The 13422-nt window shown below is 49.7% G+C and overlaps 2 protein-coding genes across 3 annotated transcripts; one reads left to right on the top strand and one right to left on the bottom strand.

Annotated features, from left to right (window-relative positions):
• The first annotated feature begins 4234 nt into the window (after positions 1-4234).
• Positions 4235-6095, top strand: GADD45GIP1 (GADD45G interacting protein 1). Its single transcript, XM_041763061.1, has 2 exons — positions 4235-4603; positions 5746-6095. Exons 1-2 carry the CDS (start codon positions 4254-4256, stop codon positions 6053-6055), a joined length of 660 nt encoding a protein of 219 aa, XP_041618995.1. The 5' UTR covers positions 4235-4253; the 3' UTR covers positions 6056-6095.
• A 499-nt stretch (positions 6096-6594) lies between these two features.
• On the bottom strand, positions 6595-12401 carry RAD23A (RAD23 homolog A, nucleotide excision repair protein). Of its 2 annotated transcripts, none has more exons than XM_041763057.1 (9): positions 12225-12401; positions 10744-10905; positions 10395-10576; positions 10204-10259; positions 9944-10071; positions 9591-9669; positions 9305-9438; positions 7445-7609; positions 6595-7364 (listed from the first exon to the last, which is right to left on the bottom strand). In XM_041763057.1, the coding sequence occupies exons 1-9, from the start codon at positions 12294-12296 to the stop codon at positions 7251-7253; spliced, it is 1092 nt and encodes a 363-aa protein (XP_041618991.1). In that variant the 5' UTR covers positions 12297-12401; the 3' UTR covers positions 6595-7250. The 2 variants fall into 2 exon arrangements, with proteins under 2 accessions (XP_041618991.1, XP_041618994.1); XM_041763060.1 differs by having other exon boundaries at positions 9305-9435; positions 12225-12400.
• Between the last annotated feature and the right edge of the window lie 1021 nt (positions 12402-13422).

Genomic DNA, 13422 nt, shown 5'->3' with positions numbered 1-13422 from the left:
ATTTGCAACTGGAACACCAGTATATACGTCCATGTATATGTGATAGAAATAAAAGTTTCACCAAAAGATACTTATCCTTACTACATGTGATACAACCTGATATATTTTTTAAAGATTTTATTTTATTTATTTATTCATGAGATAAACACAGACAGAGGCAGAGACATAGGCAGAGAGAGAAGCAGGATCCATGCCGGGAGCCCGATGCAGGACTTGATCCCGGGACTCCGGGATCATGACCTGAGCCAAAGGCAGACGCTCAACCACTGAGTCACCCAGGTGCCCCTGTCACAAGTTTTTAAATAAACAATTTTTGAAATAAAAGGTTTTCTATGAACGATTCTTCCCTTCTTGTAAACCTGAAAATAAATAAATGGTAGTTGTAACCCACCTCATTGACTTCCTGAGTCAGTAATGGGTCCCATGACCCATAGTGTGAAAAACAGCTACCCAGCATGTACAGTAAATCTCCAGGAATGCACGTGGAAACACCTGGAAAGTGTGAAGTTGAGGGAGAAAAGTTGCAAACCAATACTTTCCAAATACCATTAAACTGTTTAAAAATATATGTTGCAGGACGCCTGGGTGGCTCAGCGGTTGAGCGTCTGCCTTTGGCTCAGGGCGTGATCCCAGATCCTGGGATCGGGTCCCACATCGGGCTCCCAGCATGGAGCCTGGTTCTCCCTCTGCCTGTGTCTCTGTCTCTCTCTCTGTGTCTCTCATGAATAAATAAATAAAATCTTTAAAAAAATAAAAATATATGTTGTATATTGTTTTCAAGACTCCAGGTAAGTAGCAAATACATAAAGTTTGGTCCTGGAAGAATAAGTTAATTTCCGAATAATTGTTACTCCTGAGAAGGGTGGGGAGGGAAGGGATGGCATTTGTACGTGGAGGCCTTACTCGTCATTGGAGGCTTTCATAGTAGGGGGCAAGTCTTATTAAAAGGAGTTAAAAAAAGGGGATCCCTGGGTGGCTCAGCAGTTCAGGACCTGCCTTTGGCCCAGGGCCTGATCCTGGAGTCCCAGGGATTGAGTCCCACATGGGGGGGCCCCTGCATGGGGCCTGCCTCTCCCTCTGCCTGTGTCTCTGCCTCTGTGTGTGTGTGTGTGTGTCTCTCATGAATAAATAAATAAAATCTTTAACAAATAAATAAATAAAAGGAGTTAAAAAAATAAATAAAAGATCTGAAGGTGGGTACCTGAGGGGAGGGGAGTAGAAGGATGGGTAAAATAGGTGAAGGGGGTTAAGATGTACAAACTTTATAAAATAAAGTTAGAGGATGACAAGTAACAGCATAGGGAACATAGTCAATAATATTGTAACAACATTGTATGGTGACAGATGGTGACTACACTTATAGTGGTGAGCATTTTGCAATGTATGTAATTGTTAAATCACTACGTTGAACACCTGAAACTAATAGAATATTGTTATGTCAACTATACTTCCATTTAAAGAAACGATCTGAAACAATCTAGTCAACGTGTTAATATCTGTTAACTCTGGGTGATGACATATGTGACTGTACTCATCTGCCCTTGCAAAATAATTCATTAACACTGTAAATGACAATGTCTAAAGCAATGCTCTAGGATACATAAGAACCTAACACAAGTGGGGGGAGGAGCTCTGGCGGGGGTGGAGGGCATGGGAGACAGGTGGTTGTACGACTGCTCACTGTAGTCTTTTTTGTTGCTTGTATTTTTATTTTTTTCACTTACAAAATATAATAAATCTACAGGGAAGTGTGCAGCCCACACATACACAGCTTACAGAATAATTTTAACTCAGGCACCACCGTAGCCCAGATCAAGAAATAACATTAAATACAGTCCACTTGGAGAAGAGCAAACAGAACGGGAATGTCCAGCTCAGTGACCTGTTACCGAGTGACCCTCTTCCCCCCGCCACATCTGGACGCGCCCTCATCCCCATCAGAAGTGTCCCATCTTGGTTTCCAGAATGATGGCTGCCTTGCTTTTACCGTTTACCCCTAAAGGTGTGCATCCATAATGACACCAGGATTTTTCTACTTTACATAAAAAGAACAATTTGTGTAAACTTTACACAATGAAAAACATTCTCTTATGCACAGGAACCACTTGGGTCCTGCTTCCTTTCTTGCAAATGATGTCCCTGAGAATCACCCATGTTGAGGTCACACCCAGCTGTAATTTCTGCCCTTGCATTCCTGTGTAGCATTCTGTTTGTTGAAACATCAAAACAGGTCTCCATTCTGCTGTGAATGGACTTGGGGTGCCAGCTGTTTCCAGTTTGGGATGGACATAAATGATATATATATGCTGCGACTATAAATTATAAACATTCTTCTCCAGGCTTCCTAGTTCACAATTCGTCTGTGGGTGTGAGATAAAATACACAGAACATAAAACATATCGTTTTGGTAATTTTCAAGTGTATTGCTCAGTGCTATTAAGCACATTCACATTGTTGTCGACCATTATCACCATCCATCTCCAGAACTTTTTCATCTTCTCACACAGATACTCTGTCCCCATTAAACGCTAACTCCCATTCTTTGTCTCCTCTGTCCCTGCCAACCACCATTCTACTCTCTGTCTCTATGAATTTGGCTATTCCAAAGACCTCATATAAGCAGAATCACATAAAATACGTCCTCTTGTGACTGGCTTATTTCACTCAGCGTAATGTCTTCCAGGTTCATCCGTGTTGTATCATGAGACAGAACTTCCTTCCTTCCTTTTTTTTTTTTTTTTTAAGATTTTATTTATTTATTCATGAGAGACACAGAGACATAGGCAGAGGGAGAAGCAGGCTCCACGCAGGGAGCCCGATATGGGACTTGATCCCAGGACCCTGGGATCATGTCCTGAGCCAAAGGCAGGTGCTCAACCGCTGAGCCACCCAGGTATCCCCGAATTTCCTTTCTTTTTAAGGTAGAAATCCTGTTTTCAAAAAACAGTTTAATTGCTACCCCATGGTTAAATATTTTAAATATTTTTAAATATGAATAATTAAATTAGGGGCGCCTGGGTGGCTCAGTGGGTGAGCATCTGCCTTTGGCTCAGGTTATGATCTGGAGGTCCTGGGATTGAGCCCTGCTTTCAGGGAACCTACTTCTCCCTTGTCCTCTGCCACTCCCCCTGCTTGTGTTCTTTCACTCTCTCAAATGTTTAAAAATTAAAAGGCACAAAGTAACAAAATGTTTACAATAAAATTTAAAATAAAATTTCTACAGAAATATCTTAATTATACAACTTTAAATATTTTTTTAATATATTTTTTTAAGTTTTTATTTATGATAGTCACACACACACAGAGAGAGAGAGAGGGGCAGAGACACAGGCAGAGGGAGAAGCAGGCTCCATGCACCGGGAGCCTGATGTGGGATTCGATCCCGGGTCTCCAAGTTCGCGCCCTGGGCCAAAGGCAGGCGCCAAACCGCTGCGCCACCCAGGGATCCCAACTTTAAATATTTTAAAGTAGAAATTTAAATATTTAAAATAATTGACTTGGTGAGGCTTTATTTATTTTTTTTTTTCTTGGTGAGGCTTTAAATAATTATTTAAAAATCTTGAGATCTTAAAAATAAAAAAAAAATTTTTTTTAAATATTTTATTTATTTATTCATGAAACAAAGAGAGAGGCAGAGACACAGGCAGAGGGAGAAGCAGGTTCCAGGCAGGGAGAATGATGTGAGACTCGATCCCCCAGCCCTGGGATCATGCCCTGGGCCGAAGGCAGACGAGACGCTCAACCCCTGAGCCACCCAGGCGTCCCTTCAAAATCAAATTTAAAAGCACAAAATAAAGCATAAAAATAAATATCTAATGTTATGTATGAACAATATTCGAGTATTTAAAATGGAATTTAAATATTTTAACGAACATCTTAAAAAGACTAAAATATAAAGTAATATGTAGATTGAACTTCAAACTGAAGCAATATTTAAATTTTTAAGTAGTTTGAAATTTAGACATTTAAATTTTGAAAGAAATCAAATGCTACTTTAAATGTATAAAAGTAAAATTTAGTATGATTTTAAGAAATAGCTGCTAAAATTTTAAATTTTATTTAAAATAAATAAGAGATGAGATGTATAAAAAATGTATGTTTGACATGTATAAAAATATATTACCCCCTTCTCTCCCCTGCCTGGGGCTGGGGCATAGGGACGCCCCTCGCTCCGCGCCGGCGGCCATCGGACCTCGCGCGCAGGCAGTGCGGTGGCCAGCCCGGCCGGCCCGCGAGGACCCCGCACAGCCAAGATGGCGGCGCCCGTGCGGCGGGCGCGCAGCTTGCTAGGGTTGCCGGCTACCCTGGGCCGCGGCTCCCGTGATTACCGGGCTCCGCCGCCCCCACGCCGTTTGCCAGGGCCCTGGTGGCCAGACCCGGACGACCCGCTGACCCCGCGCTGGCAGCTGGGGCCGCGCTATGCGGCCAAGCAGTTCGGGCGGCACGGCGCCGCCTCCGGGGTGGCCCCCGGTTCTCTGTGGCCGTCGCGGGAGCAGCTGCGGGAGCTGGAAGCTGAGGAGCGCGAATGGTGCCCGAGCCTCGCGGCCATGCAGGAGTCGCTGCGGGTGCAGCAGCTGGCGGCGGAGCAGAAGCGTCAGGCCAGGTGTGTGCGGTCGGGCAGGCGCGGGGCTGTGGGCGGAGGCCCTCCTGTGTGCAAGGCTTTCCCAGGTGCTGAGCACATAGCAGAGAACAAGATAATTTCAGACGGCAACAGTGAACCATTAGGAAGATAAAATTGGGTGGAAAATGTGTGTGCTGCAGAGCGACTCTGGTTTGTGAGACCAGGAAACTCTAAGAACTTGATCCTTAGGGACTTGACCAGACATAGCGATGGGGAGATCTTAGGGAGAGTGTTCCTGGTAGCAGGAACAGCTGGTGCAAAGGCCCTGAGGTAGGAATATGCTAAGGTCAGTGTGGTGGGGGACGAATGGGAAGTGATGGGGCCTGGAATCAATGCAGAGGTTGTACTTGGAGACAGATCTTAAGCATTGGGCTTGAAAGAACAACTCAAGACCAGGAAAGAAAGTCGGGATGCTGCCACTTCCGGGAGGGAGCAGGCCAAGTGCGCTCCTGGTTTTCATTGTTCTTGTCCTCGTAATAGCTGTAGGAGTATGAGAGCATCACCCTCATTTTAGAGATGATAAACTGAGGCCTGGAAGTTTGGAGTCATTTGTCTAGTCACCCCATCAATGAACAGTGGAGCTAGAATGTGAACCTCAGTCTCTGCCCCATCCCAGCTGGATAACCCTGCTGTGGGGCTTTAGATCTTTCAGCTTCATGTTTCTAATCCTCAAAATGGGGACTGTGACTGGCAACCACAAACTCACAGAATTGGAAGGAAAGATCCAATCCATTTCTTGCCTTTACAACTGGGCCTGGCATACAGGAGGTGCTCAGCAATGTCTGCAGGATGAGAGTGTGCTGTGGGAAAGGCCATATGGTGTGCAGCTCTGGGATGGCTCAGTAGACAGCTCAGTGAAACACTGAGTTGACTTGAGGTCTCCCCTGAGGGGTTTAGTGCTCTTGTGCTCAGGGTCATACACAAGTTAATCAACCTCTCCTGCCTGTTACTTCACTTGTCAAGGACTTTTCCTGACAGTTTTAACGACCCCCGGAAGCCTTCCCAGTTTTTCATCTGAGTTAGGGGAATCAGAATGTGGGCAGACTAGGGGTGGGCTGTGGTTGGATGGGTGCTCCTCTTCTGGCTGGCTCTTGCTATCTTCACCACTCTACCCTCCCCTGCAGGGAGCAGCTCATTGCAGAGCGCATGGCCAAGATGCCACAGATGATTGAGAACTGGCGGCGGCAGCAGCAGGAGCGCAGGGAGAAGGAACAGGCAGACAAGGAGCGGCGGGCCCGACTGCAGGCCGAGGCCCAGGAGCGCCTGGGCTACCACGTGGACCCGAGGAGTGCCCGCTTCCAGGAGCTGCTGCAGGACCTGGAGAAGCAGCAGCGCAAACGCCTCAAGGAGGAGAAACAAAGACAGAAGAAGGAGGCACGAGCTGCGGCACTGGCCACTACTATGGCCCAAGACTCTGCAGCACCCAGCTCCTGAGCTAGCCTTTCCCAATAAAACCTGCCACCTGATGGCCCCAGCCCTGGAGAATTCTGTGTCCTCTCTCATCACCCCCCTTCCTCAGTGCCCCAACACCTGTGGCCAGGAGCCCCCCACCCTTCTGGGCTTGGCTTCCTTGGGGACTCTAGGCCATGCTGACTAACTGGGGCTTCAGGGGAAGAAAAGGGGTTGCAGTGGGGGAAAATAATGCAGGAGCAGATGGCAGAAGAGAAGAAGGCTTCTGTTTACCAACATTAATCTCCAGTAATTAGCCAATTACTAGGGGGGGGAGTGTAGCCAAAACAGACTGTGGTGGTGATGGCGGGGGGCAGGGAGAAGCAGCCCTTCCAAGGCTAGGCTGGGGCCCACTGCCTGGGAATGACAGCCTCAGAGGGGGGCGTGAGACACAGGGAGCCCCAATCTGCAGAGGCCGACGGACCACTCTGCCCCCTCAGCACTGCTGTATCACCTGTGCCCAACTAGCCCCCAGACCCAGACGAGCTGGAACAGGAAGCCCCAGTAGGCACACACCACCGGACTGGCTTTTAAAACTTTATTCACTTCAAAACCTTTATCAGAGACACAGTTCTGTCCTAGGGTGGGGGGTGGCCTCAACCTCCAGAGCAGCACTGTTGTTACCCCTCCCCAGGCAGAACTAATAAACCAGGCCGCCTCCTCCCCAGCAAAGGGATGCAGGCCAGAGCCCAAGGCCAGACTGGAGAGGGGGTCCTTGGGCCTCTGAGTGCTCACCCCAAATGGAAAGGTCAGGCTACTTCAATGGAGGATCAAAGTTTGGGGCTCCAGTTTCCCCTCACCCTGGAAGAAGGGGGGGAGGTCTCCGGGGCTCTTCAGGGGGAGGGGGAAGCAAGCAGCCGCCTCTCCATCTGGCTGCAGGGAGCTGGGACAGAGGCCAAGAGGGGCCCATCTGTCGCCTCCAGTCCTGCCAGTTTCTTAGAGCAGGCAGGGCTGGGGCGGGGGATGGGGGACAGCTGTCTGGCCTGGGTCTTCTCAGGCCAAGATGGGAATGGGGGCCACTTTAGGAGGGTGGGAAATTGGTTTTTTTTTTTTTAAGGTTTTTGATTTTTTTTTCCACTTCTTAAATAAACATGAATATATATATATTTTTTCTTTTATAAAACTTTTGTGGAGTTGAGGGGTGGGGAGATGGGGGGGGGGGCGGCCTGGCCTCCCTGCATCACTCGTCATCAAAGTTCTGACTCAGGAGGAAGTTGGCAGCCAAGTTCTCGTTTTTTTCACAAGCGAAGTAGGCCTGGATCACCAGGCTCTCTGGGAAGCCCAGGGCCTTCAACTGTGGGAAAATGGGTAGGTATAAGCAGGGGCTGGGGGCCCTGCCCACCAGGGAGGACACCCCGCAGCCAGGCCTCTTACCCTCTCTATAGCTTCTTTCTCCTGTGGTGTCACCTGGATGTAGTTCATCTGTGGAGCCTCCTCCCCTATGGCGCCCACCTCCCCCTCCACATCTGAGATGTCTGCCAGCTCCCCAGGGGGCTCATTCAGCATCTGGATGAACTGCTCCTGGTGCCGACTAATTTGCTGTGGGAGACAAAGGGGAGGGGACTGTGACCCACAGCCCTTGGTGCCCATCCACCCCTGCCAGGTCTGTATCCCAGCTGGTTTTTCTTTCACTCAGCAAATATTCAGAGGGTGCCTAGTCTAACCAAACAGCAGCAACCTAGTGGATACAGGCCCTATCCTGGTGAACTGAGATTCTGGCATAGGGAACACAGGCTATTATAAAGAAGCAAATAGGTAGTTATTTAAAATGTAAATAGTGGGCCTGGCATATAGTAGGCAAAAAACTGGACTAGAAAAAAACACTGCAGACCAGGAAAAGAGGGACCTGTGATCTGTAGGATAGGAAGTTTCCTCCAGATAGAACAGTAAGGGTAAAGGCCTGGAGACAGAAATGCACCTGACAAATCCCAGAAACAGAAGATCTGTGTGTCAGGAACAAAGTAAACAAGCAACAGAAGGGGAACAAAAAAGAAAGGAAGGCCAAGACCACACCTTTCTCTAGTGCCTTCTAGTATGCTGGGACACCAAGGTGATGGTTAAATAGAGAAAGACGAGATCCATGTACATTTTAAAAAGACTAACTCGTGGGTGTTGCATACCTGGGGCTTCTAAAACTCTCTACAACTCTATTTTTATGTACATCTGACTTTAACTTCACAGCAAAACATGTTTTTTCAGGAATCTGGCTCCTGGTGGAAAATGGACCATGGCAGGTGTGCAGAAGCCAAGGCCTGGGTACTGGCTGCCAGGGAACCGGGTGGGAGAAGAGGTGGAAGCCACGGAGGTTGAATGCAGGGCTGGGCTGAGTGAGATGTTCTGGCAAGATAGGTAACGGATGACCCCAGCAGGGGCATAGGGCCTGTGGCTCAAGCAACCCCAGGCTGGTCTTTGTAGGCATGGGGAGGACTGGGAAGAGGATCAGCTCTGAAATCTTAGACCTCTAGAAAGCATTTTCACGGGTCTGTCAAGTCAGCCATGGATTTGGAGGTTTGGGTCAGTTACGTCAATCTGGGGGGAACATCATCACTCAAGATGATATGCAGGGAACACTAAAAAGAGATGAAAAATAAAGGTGTTCAGCCTATGTGCTATCACACCTGAGAACGTGAGGAGGAAGAGCCAACAAAAGAGACTGAGAAGTGAAGAACAGCGGCAGACGACAGGCCCTAAAGCAGGAGAGTCATGCCTTTACAGAGGATCTAATAAACCCTGTCACACGGAAGGGCCACTGCCCCTCTGCACAGGAACCTTCAAGGGCAGGATGAAGCCTTGCTGAGCACAGGAGTCCCAGAGCCAACTGGGACACAATGATCCTGGGTAGTGCTTATGGGTAATCCCATGGACACCTATGATGCACTAACCGTACACGAGGCTAAGACAGGGCAAAAAGACCCAGAAGGTAGAGCAAAGGACCCAGAAGCTGAAAGCAGACACACACTATGCCAACTGCCAGAATGCTCCAGACCTCTGGCAACTTCCTCTGTGAGAGATGATGACAACAGCACCCATTCCTCACAAGGTGTTTGAGAAAATTACATGAAACCAGGCAGATCATTAGATTGTATGGAGCATCAGGGAGTTGTTAGTCTGTTTTCCAAATACAGTGGGGCTCCTACATACCACGCTAGGCCAGACTAGCTCTCTGAGGCTGTAGTACCCAGAGGGGAGTAGAGGTGGTGCCCGCCCTGGCTCCCTCTACCACCAGGGCCGCACCTGCAAAAGCTGAGGATTCTCTTGGCCCAGCTGCTGGAGCAGGGCAGGCAGTAGTGCCGGGTTCTGCTGAATCACCTGCCGCATATTCTGGAACTGGGGCTGGTCCCGCAGGAACTCCAGGGGGTTCTCTCCTGCTGGCAGGTGAAAGGTGTGTAGTCAGACACCACACTGGACTCCCAGAAGCTTGGGGGCAGGGAGTCAGATGCCTTGACAGCAGACACCCCACATGTACATCTCCCAATTCACTCAGCAGACACCCCACATGTACATCTCCCAATTCACTCACCTCCTTCTGTGGCTGGCTGCTCCGACACCTGGCTCTCCTGGACAGAACCATGTTCTGGCTCGGGACTCCCAGGAATTCCCTGTCAGGGGTCCTATTTAGTTCTAACGCATAGACTGCCCACTGCCTCCCTTCTGCATGTTCAGCCCTGGCAGAAGACAGGTGAAGCCTTGGCCCTGCCCTCCAGAGGCCCACCCCACCATTTAAGCCCAGGCTCTTGTAGGAAGACTTTCCCGGTGGGAATCACAACCCAAAGTCTTCTGAGGACAAAGTTTTGCCTCTCTGACCACCCATCACAGCATGTAAGCCCATGTACTCCCTTGAGGCCTCCCCAGGAGGCAGCAGCCCCACCTCACCGTGAGTAGATACTCCACGGCTCGGTGGGGGTTGTTGTAGCTGGCTCTCAGGGCGGCCACGACCCGCTCCCTCTCATAGCCCATGGACATGATCTCTGTCAGCATCGTCTCATACTCAGAACCAGTCACTGTGGAGGGAGCAGCAAGGTCTGGGTCACCAAGGAGGGAGAAGGTCAGTTCCCAGGCCCCCCACACCCACACAAGGCCCCACAGCTGGCTGGGGCACCCAACTGCTTCTGCCCCAGGGACCACCCACCCACCTAGTGTGGATGCTGCATCTTCCTCTCGCCCGCTGCTACCTGAAGAAGGAACAGAGCTGCAAATTCAAGAGAGAGAAATCGGACCCTGGCTTCTGGCGGCTTGCCCTCCCCCAGGTATGTGGAAACATGTATGTGTCAAAATGTGCTGGGAAGACAGGGCCCAAGCTGGGGCTTCTGCTCCCTGGCCTTACCCTGACACGGACTCCGGGGATGTCGTGGGGACTGATTCCTCCGATGGGCTCTTGTCCTCTCTGGCAGTAGGTGGGGGATGGGACATGCCTGAGGCAGGGGCCGGAGGGAAGGATGTGGAGGACTCCGGGGCAGCAGTGGGTGAGGCCTCTGGGGGTACTGAGGTGCCTGGACTAGTTTTGGCCTGTGACACCCAGAAAAAGGAGCAGGCATCAATATCCCTATCTAGCCCCAACATCCCATCCCGTCTCAGCCCCGCCCTATTCATAGCTAATCTCTCCTGGGCACACAGGCTCTTTGTCAGCTCCTCAGCTAATTCACTCACCCTCCCAGCCAGCACACTTTACCCACCTTGGTCACCATAACGACCACGAAATTCTTCTCATCAATGCGATAGTCCCTGATGGGAACGTCATCACTCAGGATCTTGCCAGCATAGATGAGTTTCTGTCCAGCCACAGGGAAGGCATCACGACCCTTCTCAGCTTCTATTTTCTCCTTTAGCACCTTCACCTGGAAGGAGAGGAACACTCATTGCAAACCTCAAGACTCTTTCTTGATGGGGGGACGGGCAGGGGAAGGGACTGCAGACCTCAATAGCAGAGAAGCTAAGCTTCATAGTCAAGCATGCCAGATCCCACTATTCAACGAAGTATTTACCTAACACTTATTACACGCCAGGTGCTGTTCTAGGAATTGAGCACATAACATAGAAAGGAACAAAACTCAACATAACTCCCTGCATCTGTGAAGATAACACTAATGCAAGAAAAAGTGAAAACAATTATAACCTCAGATAACGTAAAATGTGATGAAAAGTAAAACAAAAAGGAAACGAGATTCCTCATTCCACACTGCTGACAGTGCTGTGTTTGCCAAAAACATCTTATACGGACAGCACTAACATAAGTGTGTACATACCGCTTTTAAAGCTTCACTACTGCATGAAGTAGGTATCATTACCCCAGTTTTATATTTGAGAAAACAGGCACAGGGAGATTAAGTAGCTTGCCCAAAGTCAAACAGTTGGCATGATCAAAAAATACGAGTGTTTCCTTTTCTACAAAACGTAGAGTTCAATGTCTCCATGAGGTAGTTGTGCAAAGCGCCAAACACACATTCAATGTCCGTTGGGTCCTAAACCTCTTTTCAGCTAAAAACGCAGTGCAATATTTAGACCACGGGCTCTCACATGAGACAAAACCAAATTTGAAACCACGTCTGCCATTACTTGCTTTATGTGACCGTAGCAAAGTTCTCTTATTTCTAAATTTCCACATCTGTAAAACGCAGTGAGTCAAGAGTGCTCAAATGATGTCTGTTTTGCAACTTTAGTAAGATAACACAAAATTGCTCCGCTGCTGGTAAAGAACAAACCGCCAACACAGACCACTGAAAAGTCAAGCCGTTTATTATCATTATCATCGTCACTGGCGTCACCACTCCCAAATGTGGCCACCAACGTCCCAAGGAGACGCCTGCAAAGCTGGGAACTCGGAGCCCCGGTCCCGGAGAGCGTGGCCGGGCCGGGAATCTGAGCCTTCGGCTCCCGCGACCCGCGAGGGCGCTGACATTGGAGCCGGGCCTGATGGGTGCCCCGGGGGTGGGGCCTAGTCTGGAGACCGGCCCTTGAGCGCCAACAGCACAAGTCGCCGGGGGCTGGGCCCAGAACCACAGGGAAGTTCGGGAAAGACAGGCAGGCTGGGACGGGTGGGCAGAGCCCTGCCCGCGCTGTCCTCCCCGCCCCTCCAGTAGGGATCCCGTCCTCCCCGCCCCCACCCCATCCCCCGGCACCCGTCGTTCCCGCCCCCGGGCTCCGGTCCAGCTCCCACCGTCTCGTCAGGCTCCATGCGGATTTTGAAGGTCTGCTGCTGCAGCGTTTTGAGCGTGATGGTGACGGCCATGGCGGGGCCCGAGCGACGCGGCGGCCCCGGGATCCTCACACAACATGCAACTCACGCCGCCGCCATCTTAGCGCCCAGCCGCGCCGCGAGCCGACCGCTTCCGGGGCAGGAGGTGCGCGCGCCGACCACCAGAGCACGTGACCTCCGCCCCCCCTTAGCTTTGGTGGGCATGCGCGAGAGGCTTTTGGCCAGGCATGCGCAGAGTAAACTCGGCTCCCGGAGGCAGTTTCTCATTCAGCACGCATATACGTCACGTGGCTCCCTGAGAGTGACGCCATGCCCGCTAGCGGTGACGTCATACGGCCACAAAATGGCTCCAAAGTCCCCCACTTTCATGATCTTGAGTTTGTTGATTACATCGAACAAAATTTTTCATATACTTGTTGTCGACACTTGTATTTCTTGTACAAAGGCTTTTTTTTTGTCTCCCAAGACTTTTGTTCTTGTGTGGCTACCCTCAAAGGAACCGTTCCTCGGGACTGGGAAAAAACCCTCAAAAGGTCACCAACAATTAGTTTAAAAAATGAAGGATTAGTTGGCTGAAGGTGAAGATGGTGCTTTGGGGGACTGGTTGGTGGCAAGGCAGAGTTCTCTCCCAGTTACTGGGTAGAGGCCCTTCCATCCTGAACTGACCATTACCTGCCTCCAAAACTTTTTATAGTTTCTCACTCAGCCTAAGCCCTGCACCAGGGAGTTACCAGACACCTCACCCATTGCCCAACTGTAACCAGGTCCTGCTGTTTTTCCCTTCACAGCAGGCAGAGCCTAGAAGTTCCCACCAAAGTAGGCCAGGCTGTTGAGGGCTTTTTGTCTCTCTCCTGCAACAAGGGACATAAGCTCCAAGCCACCTGCTGGACTTCAGTGGCAGCCATAGTAGACCCCAAAAGAGATGGGCTCTGGAGAACCTAGACCTTGTTGGCCTGTCAACACTGCACCTTCCTTGAGGCTATCTCTTTCCAAGAATTCAAGGATTACCAACATGCTAGATCTACCATATCTGAACCTATATTCTTGATTATAAAAGGAGTAACTTAACCCTGACTGGTATTAAGAATACTTGTTTAAAATAGTCCAATCATCCTAGTCTTGCTCTTTTAACAGTCAAGAAGTATATATGGTTGAGTGT

Source organism: Vulpes lagopus, chromosome 7 (assembly GCF_018345385.1).
Source record: "Vulpes lagopus strain Blue_001 chromosome 7, ASM1834538v1, whole genome shotgun sequence".
Taxonomy (NCBI): Eukaryota; Metazoa; Chordata; class Mammalia; order Carnivora; family Canidae; genus Vulpes; species Vulpes lagopus.
Note: the sequence above shows the minus strand (reverse complement) of the source record. Positions and strands in the feature narration are given on the sequence as shown.